This window comes from Empidonax traillii, unplaced genomic scaffold, assembly GCF_003031625.1.
Source record: "Empidonax traillii isolate 1590-97213 ecotype Southwest subspecies unplaced genomic scaffold, ASM303162v1 scaffold215:size2007263, whole genome shotgun sequence".
NCBI classification, from domain to species: domain Eukaryota; kingdom Metazoa; phylum Chordata; class Aves; order Passeriformes; family Tyrannidae; genus Empidonax; species Empidonax traillii.
This window is the reverse complement of record NW_020955408.1, coordinates 97,451-115,374: the sequence shown is the minus strand read 5'-3', so window position 1 is coordinate 115,374 and position 17,924 is coordinate 97,451. Positions and strand designations below refer to the sequence as shown.

The 17,924-nt window shown below is 37.3% G+C and overlaps 1 protein-coding gene across 1 annotated transcript in view; it reads right to left on the bottom strand.

Annotated features, from left to right (window-relative positions):
* The window catches only part of CDH2 (cadherin 2), a 60,913-nt gene that overhangs the window by 6,907 nt on the left and 36,082 nt on the right, over nucleotides 1–17,924 (bottom strand). Inside the window, exons 10-15 of the mRNA XM_027887574.1 lie at nucleotides 17,589–17,845; nucleotides 16,102–16,244; nucleotides 14,672–14,905; nucleotides 14,110–14,343; nucleotides 12,793–12,932; nucleotides 1,666–1,830 (exon numbers count right to left, since the gene is read on the bottom strand). Coding sequence (XP_027743375.1) covers nucleotides 1,666–1,830; nucleotides 12,793–12,932; nucleotides 14,110–14,343; nucleotides 14,672–14,905; nucleotides 16,102–16,244; nucleotides 17,589–17,845 — 1,173 coding nt within the window. The remainder of the gene's footprint in view (nucleotides 1–1,665; nucleotides 1,831–12,792; nucleotides 12,933–14,109; nucleotides 14,344–14,671; nucleotides 14,906–16,101; nucleotides 16,245–17,588; nucleotides 17,846–17,924) is intronic.

Genomic DNA, 17,924 nt, shown 5'->3' with positions numbered 1-17,924 from the left:
TGGGAGAAGCTTTCTTTTTTGGCGGACAGCAAGGGGAAGCATAAAGGGAGGTAGCAATATAATACAGTAGACAGCAGGAAGAAAACAGCTCCGTGCTCATCTGTACTGTGATATAAACATATTGGGTTAGATCAAGCCAGCAAGTGTAGTTTCTTCAGCCCCCACCTTCAAGAGCAATAACCTACTGAAAAATAATATTGCAAGAACAGCTTGCTAAGTAATTTAAAAACTATAGGAGGCTAGACAAACTCTGGCCCCTTTCTGGCTTTCCAGGAGAAACACACTCATTCCTTGCCTTTGCTCTGTAACAGAGCTTGACAGTTGCTTTGTTAACAAGAGAAGTCGGGGTTCTGTGCCACTGCCTACCAGGTGGACAGTCTCTGGTCACAGCTGGGTGAGAACAGGATGGGAATCTCTGACTGTTTGGAAGAAGACGAGGAAGCACAAGGAATTTTTTGTGTGTACACTGCCTTGATCAACAATGTGGGCCTTTTGCCCTGTTTCTCCACTATTTTCCAGAAGCCAGTTGTAACTGTGATATTTAGAAGCGTAATACATGCAAAAACATGAAGTCTCTTAAATACAATGTTGTATAAGAATATTTGGACATTTCCTGCTAGTCAGTTTCCTGTAGGTCTTTTTACAGTCGTATTGCTGTACACCATAAAAGTGGCAAACACAATTTTCTGCAGCTTTCTAACACAAAAGACTTTAGTATACTAGCCTGATTTTTCTTCAAGGCAAACAAGAATAAACACACTGGCAGAAACAATTCTGTAATACACTGCAGAATGTGTCCAGGTCTAGTTGCCAAAGAAGATATGAGAAAATTACACAAAATAATTAACTACAATTACTCATATAGGGAATATGGTAAAAAATTGTGGTAAATTTCATCTTAGCATTCTTCTTCTATAACCAGCAAGCACAAGAAACACATTCTATCATAAGTACCACAACACCAATGATTTAAGACTGACCACTGACAGAAATAATGAAACAAATATTTGCAGGAGCATTTCTTTCAGAACTGTGAGTAATGTGGTATAGTCTGAATCTTAATTACATTTATCTTTACTAGATTGAAGAATCAAAAATAATGCAAAATCTTTGAAAGCTCTATGACAAGACAAGGAGTATTAAAAGCACTTACATAACATTTAATTTAGTTGCCCTGCTTGTTAATCGTATTTCATGGAATTCCTTTGGTCTTATTGAAGGTACTGAATTTCCACTATTATGGGATTCAGAGGGTAATGTATGAGGAGAATGAAAATTAACTTCTTCCGTGATTAAATTACTGTGAATTAATAAATGAATTTAGACTATACTATAATTCTGTTAGTCTGTTTATTACTTGGAACCCATTGAATAATCCTGCTTGGAGATACTGTGGTTGCAGCTGATAACATATTATGAATGTAATTAATACAAATGTACAGAAGTTAATTGATATATCTTCTCTTTCTGTTTGAATAAGTTAATTAAATTTGCCTGCACTTTAAAAGAACATATTTACTTCTGTCTAGCAAGACAATTTTAATTGTCTAAGGATGTTTTAAAAAGTTATTATGTTCTAACATAACAGCTACTCATGCAGAGTAGAATAAACAAAATATAAAAGCTTATCAGATCTTAGGAGGAAACTCTTTTTCACTCTTCTACCTCATTAATGAAGTCCCCAATGTCCCCAGGATGAGGAGCAGCTGATCTGACTGGATACTGAGGTTCTGCATGAATTGGCCTTTCATCAAGACGTCTGATTCCAACAGGTTTGATGGCATCTGGTTCCACAGTGTCAGGCTGCTGGAGCTGGCTCAAGTCATAATCCTGCAAAATATGAAACAAAGACAGCACGTTAGTAGAATTTCAAACAATATCTGTCGGGGGAAACATGACTGGGAAAAAAGGGAAAACCCAAAGTACCATTTCACCCGAGGTCCTATTTTCAGGATTGTAATGCTTACTGAGAAGAAGTCAGTAACATTGTTATTTGCATACCAACAGGATGTTATCTGATTTATACTCCCTGCATCTACCGTTTTGATTCTATTCCATCAGATTTGCAGAGCTTCTTATAAGTTTTCCATTGAGAAGCAAGGATTTGAGTAGTACTATTAAAGAGACTAAACACTTTACCTAGTAACAATAATTTACTGCATAGAGCAAAGATGCCAAATCCAACCCTCATTTTTCTAAGCAAATAAATACCATCCATTCTGAGAAAAAGGCAAGCACAGTGCTCTGCAGCATTTTCTAATACCTTCAAAGAATGAATTTAAGACTCCTTGCTGATTTCATGTGGCTTCCATAATACGAAAGCCGAAGGGGGGAAAAATGTCATAAGAAGTACAAAGCTCCTCAGATTTGGCCTTAATTCTAAGCACTTTCTAGAGATTACTCATGAATCTGTTCATTAAGTACTTGATGCCGCAGTTTCAAACTCTGGCAGACTGAAGAAGTTAGCACAGTATTATGAATTCCAATGAGCAATATGTATGTATGTAAAAAATTTAATCAGATCAATGTTTATGCATTTAAGATAGATACACCATAGTTGCCTTTGCACAGCATGATGCATTGCAGCACTGTCTTTCACCTGACTCTGTGACCTCACTGTTGTCATGTCTAGAAGGCAGTTGAGCACTAGGATGCTGTTCAAGAGCTATCAGTAGGTGGGGGCTCATGCCAACTCCACCATATGCCAGGTAACTGCTTGGATTATTTGTGGGGCAAGGTAAAAAGCATCCTAAATAAGCTACTTTATCAACCATCAATATCCATTTCTCAAAAGCGATGTTATGGTAAAAATCTTATTTATAATCACAACTTGCTGGAAGTCATCTGTGCAGACAATTAGATTTTTATTAGTTCCTTACAGGCTTCTCCAGAAAGGAATGCAAGCTTTTACTTCTGCTGTTACCTCATGAGATGTAGGTCCTTTTTCAGAGTATGGCCTGCTGCTCCCTCAAAACCAGACTTTCAACACGAGAAGTCTGTTGATAGCAGTGATGGTGGTTTGCGAGGAGAACAGTAACTGATTATCAAATCCACTACACCTTCCAATTTGCTACTTGGGTCCTCAGATGACTGCACACAAATATATAGGCAAGAAAGGTGGAACAGCTCCACTGAGATCTGAGAATGCAGTTTCATATGCTTTAATTAGATTACAAGTTCCTTGGGGCAGATATGTAACTCCTACCCTTCGGTACTTCATGTACCAAACAGAATAGTAAGTGATCTCCAGGAAGCGGTATGAATTGGAGAAAAGTAAACAGAACACAACTTTTTATCCTTTTCCTTTTTATTACGTAAAATAAAAATAGTTTAGAGACATGCTATCAGAAAACCCTATCAAACAGAGAAGAATGTACTTTTTAGAATTTATAAATATGTAACACAAGTGCTTTTCACACCCACCCAAGAGATAAAGGTGGAAAACACTAACAGGGAGAAATGAAAAATGCTCTTTTTTTTCAATTTCATTATGGAGGAATTCAAATTGGTACGGTTAAATAACAACGTATTAAAGCCTAAAGAGTCTCTCTGGTAATTTCAATTCTAGATAGATAGAGAAAATGTTTTTCTTTCACCCATGCATATATGTACACAACTCTTTTACAGACTAGTGGTCATACAGAAATGCAAAATGAATCAGGCCAGTCAGTCCAGTATCTTCACACTTCAGGACATCTTTTCTTGTGTATTTACATTTTGAGACATATCCAGGCTCCAACAGCTACAAAGACAGCAAAGATTGCCATCCATGAGGTAACAGCAGTGCAGAATGTGTCCTTATATGGACTCCCACTTTGGTTTTCTTTTCTAGGGTAATTTATGATGTTGCCATTTAGCCTTCTGTCAGAGGAAATTTATTTTGCAGGTCTATTACTGTCCAGGCAGGAAGAGAAGATCCATTGCACTTATTACCTTGGACTCTCAAACCACTCGTATCATTAGAATCAATACTAGCTGTACTTCAGTTGAGTATGGGCAAGTCATCCACCATCTCCCCAAACTGCTTTAGTGCCAGGAAAACACAGCATCATGCAACGACTCCAGCTGTTTCAACATTCTGTCTTAAAGCCAACTCTACTCAATTATTGCAAAGTAAAAGAAGTAAAAATGTTCTAAAGTGCCAGGGTATAAGCTGTTTAGGGCTACTAAAGTTCCACCTCTTCACTCAGTCCTGCTTTCACAGATAGAAAAGTGGGAAAGCTTTTCATGTATTACCTAAAGCTCCTGAACAGACTTTAAGGTTAGCCTCAAGCAGAGTTTGTTAAGATAGTTAACTGCAGAATTGACGGCTAAATGTAAAAGCAGCACATCAGAAAGAGAACAAGACACGCTGGGGTAAGATGGGATAGCCAGTTTTGAGCAATATTCTGGGTCATTGTTTTTATTGTTAATTTCAGGACCACAAGTCAGCAGTGTTTTTTGATTTCGCGCCAATCTTTTTCCATATAACCAGTTCATAATTACAATCTGCTGAGAGACTACTGACAGTAGTTCTTGAGGAATGAGACTTGTCCCTCCACTGGAGATCTACTTCAGAGAAAGTAGTGAGCATTCATTCATATGGTTGCTAATTTTTGTCTAAGGCATTTATTTAAACTGTTTAGGTCTAACTCCTGCAATTCTAGAACAAATAACTCTTTCCTTTCCTTCAGTTGAGACTTCAGCAAATCCAAAGGGTTTGAGTTTTTCTCCTCAAACTTTTGGACAAACTTAGACTGTTATGGAAGAGAGAATCTACTTAGTTTTCCTATATTGTAAGGCCACTAAATTTGCTCCCATCTTGCATCTAGAAAAAACTCAAGCCTTTAGGCACCAGAAACTTAGACTAATCTGACAGTCCTAGTCTACAGTCAATAGGGAAACAGAAACCTTACATTCTATGACAGGAATCTAAGTGAAGCAAGCTGAGCAATCCCTTGTCTTTCCCCTTGTTTTTTAAGGGATCTCTGATCACCAGAGACGCTATAGCTACCCTTCAGATAACTGGTAGTTAAAGAGATGACAACATCAATGCTTTATCAATAGAACTCTCTTGATGTAACCATCAGCTTTTCTCTCTTTGGTTAGCATCTTTGTCATCGCTACTTGTTCTTGCTGAAAAAAACCTTGACATCTGTATTGAAAAGCAATGCCTGGTTGCTCTTAACAAAATAAAATAAAATAAAATAAAATAAAGATGTACTGAAAGGACATTTTATCAGAAGTTGCATCTTGCAAAATCAACGACTGTCACACAAACCCCCCACAAAACCCCAATAATCCCTTCCCTCCCAAGTTGATTACAACATTGACCTTATTAGCTTCGCTTAGTTCCAGACAGCTTTAAGCAAAGACTTACAACATTACTAGTTCACACCTTTCGTTCCTGAGATGTGAGATCCCCATGAGACAGCGCTCAATGTCAAAATCAGCTAGCCAAGCCCTGCAAATTAACTGCCTTACCAGATGTGTATATGCAGAAGTGTTTAAAAGCCCCAAAAGCATTTATTTAAGAACATCTGCACAATAGGTCAAAGCAGAGTCCAAGTATCTCGATTTGAATAGAAGAAACATCCAGAATAAAGGAAAAGGCTATTTTATATTCCCCAGTAATCACTGAGAAACAAGGTAATGCAGCCTTCAAAATCTCCTCCTTAAAACAACTTCCTCTTGGGCAAGGCAGCTTTACTAGAATAGCACCTGAGTAATAATCCCTCATACAGCAGTCATCAGTTACAGCAGAAGAGATTTTTTTAAAATTAAGTCACTTTCTGACTGACAGTTACCAGATCCTACAATCCCTGAAAAAAAAGAGGGGGAAAGGTCAGGAAATAAGAGTTTCTCGGAAAGTTCTAGTTTTATACAGTTTTCATTTTTTTCCCTCCTGGATTAGCTGTGCTAAATTTGAAGATCTACTTAGGTTCTTCCAAAAAAAACCTAAAGCAAAAATTCTTACAGTAACTGAACCTGCCTTATATGAATGTATACTGGAACATTAAAAAGCAGAACTGCAAACAACAGAATGAAACTGCAACTTACTAAAACTATAAAACGCTATGCATAGAAAGGACTGACTTTTTTTGAGATGGGAAAACTCTGAAAATATTGTAATATATTATATCTAAATTGAGCTTTCCACTATAACAGCCTAGTACCTGGAATCCGACTGACATTCTCGACTGGCTTCTCTGTTATCTCAGAGCTCTCCATTTATTTCCTGGTTGCTCATGAGACTGTTATAGACTTCTAGGGGTGACTTAGGTTTTTACCTTCTACAGAACTACAGCTTTGGTAGTTATGAACACAGGCCTAGAAATATGAGTAATGTAAGAAAAACACTATACCTGTTTCTCATTTTCAAAGGATGCAGCCTTTGCAAAGACATATGAAAGTTCAGATCTATCTCCATACAAGAAATGATCAACTTAATTGCCATCAGATCACTTAATTTGATGGTTTCATTCACTGAATACAATCAGATAGAGTGGTTTAATTGCATGTAAAGCAACATTGGCAGAAATTTGCACTTCATCTGCCCCTTCTACAGTATGGTGCCTTAGTATAAACTAATTTTTTTATTTTCCAAAGAGAACAGAGTAAATTATGACTTGAAATACCTATGGATAAAACATGTATTCTCCTTTGCCTTTGTGTTCCAAAGACAATTCCTGTCTATTCCAAGTGAAATGGGATGTGGAAGCAAGGGAAGAAATATTTTATAGCCAAACACTCCCACTGAGGTCTTTTAAAAACAAAGAAAAAGGATGCAAAAACCAATGCTGCTATATCTTACCATTCTACCCCCAAACTCACCAACATCACCCTAAATAACTGTTAGAGATTTGCACTTAAAATATTGCCTGAGTGCTGAAAAATGCTCCAACCCATCCTAAATCTTAAATTTGCTGAAAAAATGGGACTTCAAGAAGAACAAAGCACAGAGGACTGACTAGATGTAGGCTGCAGGTGGGAGGCCAGTTAAAATACTTGCGCCAAGAGTTGCTCTTTATTTGCCACTTGCTTTTAGATTACTTTCTGCCATACTGCTTCTCCTATTTGTTTTTTTATAGATGCATCTGGAGTATTACAAGTTAATAATTTTTAAGATAACCAAGATGCTAATTTATGTTTTTTTAATAATAAAAAAGGTGAAAGTTAAACTCCAGCTGCAGACAAAACACAATAACAGGCAGAGGTCTTAGATATGATAAAACAGAACAAATTCGTAATGGAATTATGGTAACATGACTTTTCATATGATGAGATAAAGATTCACCAAGGAATGACATCCACAGTAATTCCTCCACAGGAGTACTATATGAGTCACTTATTCAAAAAAGTAAAGCTACCATCTTGGTAAGCAAACACAATCCCCAAAATAACTACCTTTTAATTATAATATTGTATATTCATAGGATATATCTTAGCAACCATTATTTCATTCGTTGCCTTTAAAATTGCTGAACATAAAACATGTTCCATTTTTAATGTAATGCAAAATAATGGTTAGAAAGTGAGAGTAAATGATCCGAATAGCACTCAGAGAGGGTGGTGAAAAACAAAATATAATCACATGGATTTAAAAAGTTTATCTAATAGGTAAGGACCATTATCATGTATACAGCAGAGGCTATTAAGATCAAGCACAGAAGACTAATGTAATCTTAAATTGTAGGCATACAGAAAGTTATGACAACAAGGAAAAAAACCAAACCCACACAAGTTCTGAAGGATTACTTAATTTGCTTTTATCTATGACACACAAATGCTGGAACAAAAGCTACCCTTTCTACAAAGAAGTAATTTATTTTTAGAATTAAGATCCTGCACACATAACAATAAATCATTGTGCTTTTATTTTTAATGCTATTAACACCATAGAAATAAATGCTACTATTTTTCTTCTTTACTTAAACATGTAACAAAACATGACAAAAAGCAAGTTATTGACTAACGCCAAATTAAAAGTGACACAGGAAGGACCACGCAGAATCCCCAGAAAGAAATCTACTTTGAGTAAAATAAAATCATTGCATTGGGAACTCTTGTGCTGAAGAGATTTGAGGGTCAGATTAACATATGTTCAAAACAGCTCATCTGCAATACACTTGCTCGGGCAACTTGCATCAACAGGATCACCTGCATGAGGGAGAACTACTAAAACTCAGAAAACAAAGCAATTAAATGGAAAAAAAAATGTATCACAGTTATCAGGCTGACATATGCTGCACATATCCCAGACAAGCACCCGCTGCCTCGATGTAAGTCACACAAATAATGACCCGAGATATGCGATGAAAATGAATTAGTGATGCTTACGGGCTGTGATGTGCTATGTGCGTGAACTGTGCTGCAGACACATGCTAAGTGCTGTAATAGTTGGCCAACAGCACGTTTTGATGTCTAGAACTGAGAATGGTGTTGTGAGTTCACAGCACATTGTATCAGAGGAGAATTTTTACCATTTGTACCTCACACCTCCCCCATTTGCTAAACGATTACAAGCCCCAGATTATGCATCCATTAATAATCAAGACAGTCATTACCAGTTTCTTCATCTGAACCTAAACTAGGCACATCTGTTTCAGAATATAAAAAAGTATACCATTTCCCACCTCAACGAGTTTTAAGGAAAAACCCCAAAACTAACCAGAAAATGAACAACACTTCTCCCCACTGCAAACCAGTCGCACTGACTTCTGTGGAAGGATGCTGACTCAAAGCCTCTTATGGACCACCCCCCTATAGGTCAGGTACCTAAAAAGTAGAAAATAGTGAACAAAATCCTGACAAGAACCTAACACTTTCTATCTGGAATAACTCCACATCCTCTCATTCCTCCCTTATCCCCAACTTCTGCTAGCACAGTGATCTTTCACAAAACCAAGAAAACGTTTCTGCCTGGAATGACAGGAGAGTTGCATAGCTTTTGGAGCCTGTTTTTCAGCCTACTTTCTGAGGAACACAAGTTTAGGTGAAAGAAGTACAGAACATTGCCAGTGTTAACAATATTCTTCAGCAGTGAGCAGGCTGACTTCAGTTATGACCCACAGATCAGAAGTTTTCCTGACTTAGAGAATTAAAAGGATTTTTCTGAAATGTTGTGGAGATCACACAACCCTGTGTACATTATGTCAGGTTAGAGGAAGACTGAATCATTCAAGATCCTCAGTTTTCTTTACATGCATTCAGTCCGTCACACCAAACAAAGCAGGCCAAGATGGCATCAGATGGGATAAACAGAAGACCTACACGATGGACTAAACTGCTCTTTTATTACAGATTTCACTTCATGATTCTTTGGAGTTCCTAGCACAGGATTAAAAAAAAAATACACAAACAAAATCAAACAGGAATTTCATCTTGTTGCTGGAAGTTGCTATGACTCAGAGGAATTAGCTGGAATTTGCACTAATTAGATTTTTTATGGGAGAAATTACTCTGATAGAACGTACAAAGAGTTTCAAAGGAACATGCTAAACACGCTTTAGATGTTTCTGGGTCTGCCATGACAGCTAAGGAAACCCTACTGCATAGCTTCAAAATAAATAAATAAAACCTCTTAAATAAATCAATTACTTCAAGAGAAAAGCCACAAGTTTAAAAGTAATTTGGTTCAGGATACAGAGAGTCCTAAGTTCTATCACTTATTATCTTCAAGCCCTACAAGCCATATATTCAAGTTACCTGAACACTTGGGAAATATGAGGCCACACAGTGAAAATCTTCAGGTATTCGTCTAGAATGTGATCTTAAAAAGCAATTTGCTGGGTATAAATAGAAGTAATGGTAATGATTATGAAAATATCTGAAACTTTTAAAATGTTGTTCTCAATAAGATTTACTTGAAGCTTTGAGCATTCCCTTCTATTTGACTGCATGAGATGCACCCTGAGTTGGATGGCTCTGTGTCTGAGTCACCTTGTATACTGCCTTCTTTTAAAGCTGCTTGTTTAATCAGTCCTGAGGGTTCTGGGGAGAGTGCACCATAAAATGTTAGTATTGATACAGAGCATTTTCCTTTGTCATTTGCTGATGACTTCTGGATCCAAGACTGACCATGAAATAAGTTTTCTTGATTTTAACAGAACAATGGCAGACTTGCCCTATGAGGTCTCATTCTGAAAATATATTTTTATGTCAGTCCCGTGCTTTTTTAGAACACTTTCACTTTTACAATTGAATGCTTTTCTTAACTTTGACAAAAATGCAAAGATCTTTATAGCCAACATCCTTTGTCCACCATGTTTTGTACACAGTTTTGCTTATGCAGTATTTTGCTAAGCCACAGTTTGCAAAAATGAGATTACTACTGGTAGAGAACTTGTTGGGACATTTGTAAAGCTTTGCATTCCAAGTTCTTAAATCTCATATAAAATATCTGAGAAACCAAATAAAATCAAAAGAAATATAATCCCTCCCTCTTTCCCCTGGGTAAAGGAGGTGAGGGGGGCCAGGAGGGAACCAGGAAGAAACAAATCTAGGAACTATTATCACAGCACAGGGAGAATTCTGATTTTACAAAATGCCAAATCAAAATAAAGTAAAATAAGTTCCCTGAAAAGCAAGACAGAACTTTTTTACATCATCCACTGTAGACAGAAAAATAACTGCCTACATAAAAAGTTTGTGCTCTCTCTTCAGCCATTCTGGACAGGAACAAATTCCTAGCTTTGAAGCTATTGTACTACTACTACCCTAGTAGTGGTCTAGAAATGGTTATAAAAGCTTGTTATATTTTCAGTGAGCTTTTATTTTCTTTTTCCTGACTTGTTTGTTACATTTGGAGTATGTGTAAAGATGGTTTAGACTTTCAGAGACCGCTTAATGATTCAGCGTACCTGAACATGGCTGGCAGCAAAGAAAATTAAATTGCAATAGTGGTTTTAAAATTTGTCTTAAGAAAGTAAGTAGGGGTTTTGTGGCTAAAAATCATTAAATCTTTCGTAAAGCCCCTAAACCTCTCTGTGTCTAGGTGCTTTCTCTGCACACAGTGAGAAGAAATGATCCTAATTTCACATTTCTTAGTATTTTACTGCTACTCCATCCATTTGCAATTTATCCTTTCATTGTCTGCAGTACCCTGATTCACTGCTGGTGAAAGGTTTCGTTTATGGATGGTTTACATCCTGTTAATCTCCATGGAATTCACGGAATGTTACCTCCTGCCACACTACCCTAACTACACCTCTCACCAAGACAGCACTTCCACTGGAGAGGAGCACAGTACGAGATGGTCAGAGACCAGACTTCAGAGCCATTTCTATTTTACTCTCATTGTAAACTGCTACAATGTTTAAAGTTTCTGATCTGCAGCACAATCTCTCCCAACACTACTCTAGCATTGCCTACGACTTCCCAATGGAATATACTAAGAGAACCTTACTCTGTCCTGAGGGTTGTGTGGACAATAATTAAAAATCAAAACTCCACGACAACTGCTGCACAGATCCTCCAGAGAATTCTGGGTGAACAAGAGCTGGGGATGTGTGAACTGAGACATTAGTTCTCATGGCACTGAGAAGTCTTAATTTAAAAAAAAAAACCCTTTTAACTCTTTTGTACAATAGCAGATGCACAAACAGGATGAAGTTCTTGTACTCAAACTATCTATGTACAAACAACTGGCATATATGCATAGACTCAAAGGGTTGTTTTCACTTTATTTAACAACATAAGCAATTTTCCAAAAGTGCATAAACTGAGGTTTCCTCTGCAAACTGCTTAAAAAGAATATTATGCAGAAAAGCCAGGAAGTAAGACAGTACTTGAGGAAATGCAGGAAGCATGGAAATTACTAAGGGAAACACAAATTTCAGACAAACAGACAAGCAGAAGGAAACTCTAAAAGTCTGTGCCAGTGAAGGGAGAGACTTTTCAGATAACTTGAGTGCCAAATGACTGAGACCGGGGATGTGTGGTAGAATTACACTTAATTTTTCAAGGCTTTTAACTGGAAAATTTCTTAGACTCTATTATATGCACTGTTCTCTTTGTAATTATTACACTTACTTCTACCACTAATAATGTGCATAAATCTACTGTTTGTCATGTTCATAAAGCACTTTATAAAAATTCCTCTGAGGGAAGGAAATCGCACTGTTTGTAAATCCACTAACTTGGAAAGAGAGGGGGAAAGAAGCTATTCTTAGCATATACACATCAGTCCTAGTCCTCTGACATATCAGCAGTGGTTCAACCAGAGGTGACATGAGAGTAAATGCATATGGCACCTGCTTGGAAAGGTATTTGAATAAACACAGATGTGCCCTGACAGCTACTTGAAACCTAAATACTTTCCAAGCTTGAAATCCCAGCGGTGGCCAATCTGTCAATAGCCAGCATTACTGTGTATCTAGAAAGGCATTCACCTACCACCAAGAAAGGGTCATATTTGGATTAGATGCTATTAGGCACTCTGAGCTGGCGATTCTGTACAACAGGATCCCACAGAGAGAGCGAAGAAAGTTTACAGACATAAATGAGAGAGGATTTTAACTTTCACTTAAATATAACAGCCTTAGCTGGAATCTGGTCTGAATGCTGTAACGGGACAAGATATTGACTTTACATCCTATCCAAATGGCAAGCAATTGGTATATCTGGGACTGCAAAAATACCCTCAACATAAGAAAGCAATGTTTTATTTAACGTTTTGAAAACATCACCTACTGCCTTCAGTATTTAATGTAAAAATTAGCTACCTATCATCATGTGTCAATGGAAACAAAATAGATAAAAATGCAGAGTGAAGTGCAAATTTATACATAAAACCTACTAATCATTCTTTACCTGATCTTCTTCTCCACCCCCTTCTTCATCGTATTTCAGAATGTTGTCCCTCACATCATCTTCGGGATCAATCAAGAGCTGCTTTGCCTGACGCTCTTTATCACGGCGTTTCATCCATACCACGAACATTAAAACTAAAACTGAAATACAGAAATAGAAGAAACAAAACCACATCTTGATTCTGAAATAAAGCCATGAACAATTATACAGATCTAACACCAAGATTTAAAAAAATAAAAATAAATAAAAAAAAAAGGCCAAGAAAGTTGGATTTGACTGTTTTGGATGAGGTGTGGGATTTTTAAATGAAAAATTTGACAGGAGACAGCTTAAGCAAGAAGTATTTAAACTCAGGCAATTTGACTTGGAATCAATCACATATTCAAGGTTGTATGTCACAAATCCATTCCACATCTGCAAAATAAACTTGTCAAGAAAAGAATTAAGAAAGACTATGCTTCATAAACCACTAGATTCAGAAAGGAATTTCTCCTTCAGTAAGGCTCTGTTAATTTAATAGTTACCATTTTAAAAGTATCTTGAATCAAGAAAACAATTATACTGTGTGCCAGTGTACAGTCATGGGTTTAGTCAGGCTCAAGTATTATTTTTTTTAAAATTGCTTCTTCCCACAATTTTCTGTGTTCTAGACCAGCGCACAGTATACTATGAACAGGCTAATCCCTTCCTTGTGCTTCACCACAATCGGAAATCACTTAACTATAATGTGGAGGAGAGTAGCATCTAATTTACTACACCGGACAGACACTTAGTCATGATGTTTAGTCATTCCCCTTATTGAAGGCACTTGATACAAAATAAAATACTAGCACAGCGTTATGCAGTATTTAAACACACACATCTTTGTTCCTGCATAGCTGCCTTTCTGTCAGGACTTATGTGAACAGTAGTCCCACCGGAGCACTCCTTAAAATCACTGGTTCTTCTTGTGGGTGCCATCAAATCACACAATACTAAGTAGCACAAGAGAGGTTAGACGTCTGGGGACTAATGACACCTTCAACTTGGTCACTCACTGACGTAACATTACGTCCATGGGTATAAACAGAAAATCTCTTTCACAAATCCACTCTGGGGCTGTCATGCAAGTGTTAGTTATACTGTCTCACAGACTCCAAATTCTGTACTAACAGAAAGTTTTCATACTTGTCCAAAACACTGAACCATGCCACAACAATTCCTGGACCTGAGTCTTTAACAACTCCCCTGTCTTTGTCAAGGTACCTGAGATGAAAACATAACTGTACTTGCAAAACAAGAATAAAGGCGTTAGGATTAAGAAAGGTATCTACTCACTGAGCAAGATGATGATACAAAGCAGAATCGCAATGATGGCACCAGTGCCCAGCCCTGCACCAACAATACGGTCAACGTCAGTGCAGTCTCCGTTTAAGTCACACTGGCAAACTTTCACTTTCAGCAAGGAAGTGCTAGATGCATGTGGATTTCCAGAATCTGTGATTACTATGGGCACATCATAGATACCGGCCTCCAGGAACCTGATTCTTAGGGAGAGCTGGGCGTGATCACCTGTGTGTGAAAAAAAGGCACTTGTTAAAAAGTATTGTACTGGTCACATGGGTTTAAAATAGTATTGGCAAAAATGGCTCATCTTTGAGCTCTGCCTTAACTTCTTGCTCAAACCACTACGTGACACTCATGTTCACAGTAATCCTGAAGTCTGCTACTCTCTTTTCTTTCTTAAAATTTCTTGTTCTTTGGGGAACTTACACTAAGATGCTTTCCCGTTCTTATTAACAAAATCAGTGTGTGTTGCGAAATAAAGAGTAAACCGAAGTCAAATACAGGAAGAAATAGTTTTTAAAAAAATTATTAAGATTTCTATAATATTAATTACCACTAATTCGAACAATGGTCCAATTCCTCTTAATACTAGCAGGTGTGTCAGGCAGCTCAAAGGCAAATGGGCCTGCATTTGGATCTATGTCAGGGTCTACAGCAGTGATGTTAATAGCATTAGGCTGTAGTGTTTCACAAGTGGTGGCTTCTTTTGGATGCACTTGAGGGGCATTATCATTGATGTCCAGCAGGTATATCTGAAGTGTGCCAGTTCCACTCATCGGGGGTATTCCTTAAAGAAAAGAAAATAGTATGAAACCTGTTTCCATTTGCAAAGTTACTTAAAATGAAGCTATACCAACACTTTTCAATTCCCATATACACTTTTACCTAAGTTTTGGGATTCTGTCTTTACAAACCCAATCTAACACTGTCACTGCTCCTGATAACACACTAATTCTTATGTAGTCTGTTCTCAGAGAAATGGCCCTACTCAGTAAAATTCAGCAAATAACGGCAGATCCACATATCAGGGACTCAATCACTTCACTGACCAGACAGTTAATCTCCAGAGATGGTCCACATCAAAGGCTTCAAAGAAGAAGGTACAAAACTGCCCTCTGGAAAAATTTTTTTGTAACTCTGAAGACTTATGATCACCCTTTACCACAAGACTGCTATTTAAATTCTTTCTAAGAATGACTTTCAGGATGCTACTTCTAGACATTCTTCCTATCCATAACAAATGTGTGATGCTTCCATAAACCTTGCTTAAGTCATACATTTATGTGAAGATCTGGCACTGAATTTCTTAGTATAATTAATAATGGTTCTCATTCCACCTCCTATATTCTCCCAGTTCCATTTATGTTTTTTCTCCAAAACAGAGCCCAAGTATTGAAGCAGTTGATCTAGCTGCCAGTTCACAAAATTTTACCATTTGTCTCCTCTCCAAGGCAAATAGCCCCAGTGTTCCAGTCTTCCCCTCTAATGTGAGAATGTTCCTAACTGTGCCTGTCCATCTTTCTGCTATCAGCCACGAACAGTATAGCATTCCAGCTGAAATCAAAGGACTCATTTCTGAGCAGTGTCAATTGTCATTAACAAATTGACAATGAAAAGATACTTTTCCCTCTGCACTGCTGCAGCCTAAATGTGGCAAAACGCAAAACCCCTCCACCAACATGTTACTCCCACAAAATCCAGTCATGTTATGCGCTCACTCAATGTACCACACTCCCATGAAGGTTTTTTTCAATTTTCTGTGAACTCAACTAACGTAACTAAGTCAGTCTTTCTACAAAATCAGAAAAATATTTTTCAGCCCATTTCCCCAGTAGCTAGGAAATATACAAAGTCTGATATGAATATAGACTTCCAACTGGATGTATTCTAAGCATATGCTGTTTTCTGTCCCAGTAAAACTGAAAGCCATTCAAGCACACACAAGAAAGTTTTTTGAAAAAAAAATACAATATTGATAAATACCATTATCGGAAGCAAGAAACGTTGCATTATACATATTGTTTTGCACATATATCGACTCCCTGTCCAAAACAGCTGTAGTAGTTATTTGTCCATTAACAGGGTCAATTTTCAGCCAGTTTGCAGGATCTGAAACCTTTGAGTACCTGTGTATTTAATCATAAGTTGTGTTAATTATTTGCTGACATAAACGTGGGCAACAAAGACAGTATTAGTATTTCAATGTTCATTCTGAACACAATTTTGGAATTTGAAGGTAGTATTTCACAAATTTCAATTTATCAAGCCCTATGACTAAAATTCTTGAAAATACATATTAAAACCAGTCCTGCATTTAGATTCTTGAAGTGTCTTGCCATGTAAGTTATCATGTAACTGGAGGGTCATACAATTACCATAAACTACATAACATTAATATCCAGACTCAATTAAAACATTCATTAAGGATCCTTCTTGGTTTTTCTATACCTACAGAGCTGTTCATAGTAACTTTCATCCAGCGTGGAGAGTCAGAGAGAGGTAAAAACGGATAAAGAGTGTTATAGTTGCACTAACTCACGCTGCTCTAGCACTTCCAACATCACTTCATTTTCACAGTTTTACTGCATGCTTCTTATCTTAATTTGAAAGAGAAGTATTTTTCAAAACCATTCTTTTATCTGATAAATTTCCCTTTTGACATTAATCAAGTGCAAGCTATCTGATACTAAGTCCTCATGATGTCACATCTACGACAGTTATGTCCAGAAATGAGCAAACTATCACAATGAAGAGAAAATAAAATTGTAATAATCCTGATTTTTAAAGGAAAGACAGAAAGTAAGTTCTGGAATTTCTTCTACATGAGCTAAAAAAAGTTGGATAAACTGAGTTCTGACCCAAGGCAAGTCACTGCCACAGCTCTGCAGTTAATGACCATGTTTTATACAAGGTTTGAGAAAGCTTTAAGATTTCCATGTCTTCTTCTCTTGTCTCATTTAAAAAAGTTTTAGTCAAATTATGATCATAGCTATCAGTAGAAACAGTTCACAGAAAGACAACAGCAGCACTTTGCACTGCTGGAGAATAAATTAAAAGAAAACTCTTCAGATTTGATCAACAATCTGATGTGGTTTTGCTGTCACGTTCAAATTAATGCTGAATTCAAATTACAAATTATCTTAGTTCACACAAGCATGTGTCTACTCTGACTGAATATGCTAGGGTGTAACATTAACACATATGCATAACTGCATTCTACCTTGATGAAATGGGGCTTAGGATGAGAAGGTGACCCAGTTTACACATCTAGAAATACTGGCCAGGTCACCTTCTCTTCAGTCAAAAATCCCTCTAGAGAAAGGTGCACAAAAGCCACAGGATGTACTGGTACAACGACGTGCCATGGTGAATGCAGTCATTTCACATGCCGTCTTTTATGCTCCCCACTCATTCCAGAACACAGATATTGCATTCCAGCTGTTACATAACTGCAAGATGTTTATACGGACCTTAGAGATGTTTGCTGCATGAAACGATCTGGGTCCTGAGCAATGAAAGTTGTCAACATGCTACCAGCAAGTAGCCCTTCTTCTTGACGCACAAGTTTCGGGTTTGGAACAAAATATGGGCTCTCATTCACATCAATGACCGTAATGGACACAGTTGCTGTTGACTGAGGAGGATGCTGAATCCCCTTAGCCAAAGGCACTTGATTTTCCGCAGCTACAGTAAGTACAAACAACCTGTTGGTCTCGAAGTCAATTGGCTGGGAAGAGCAAAGAGTAGAAATGTAATGTTTATTCATATTAGCAATGGACACACAACAACAATTTTCACTTCACATA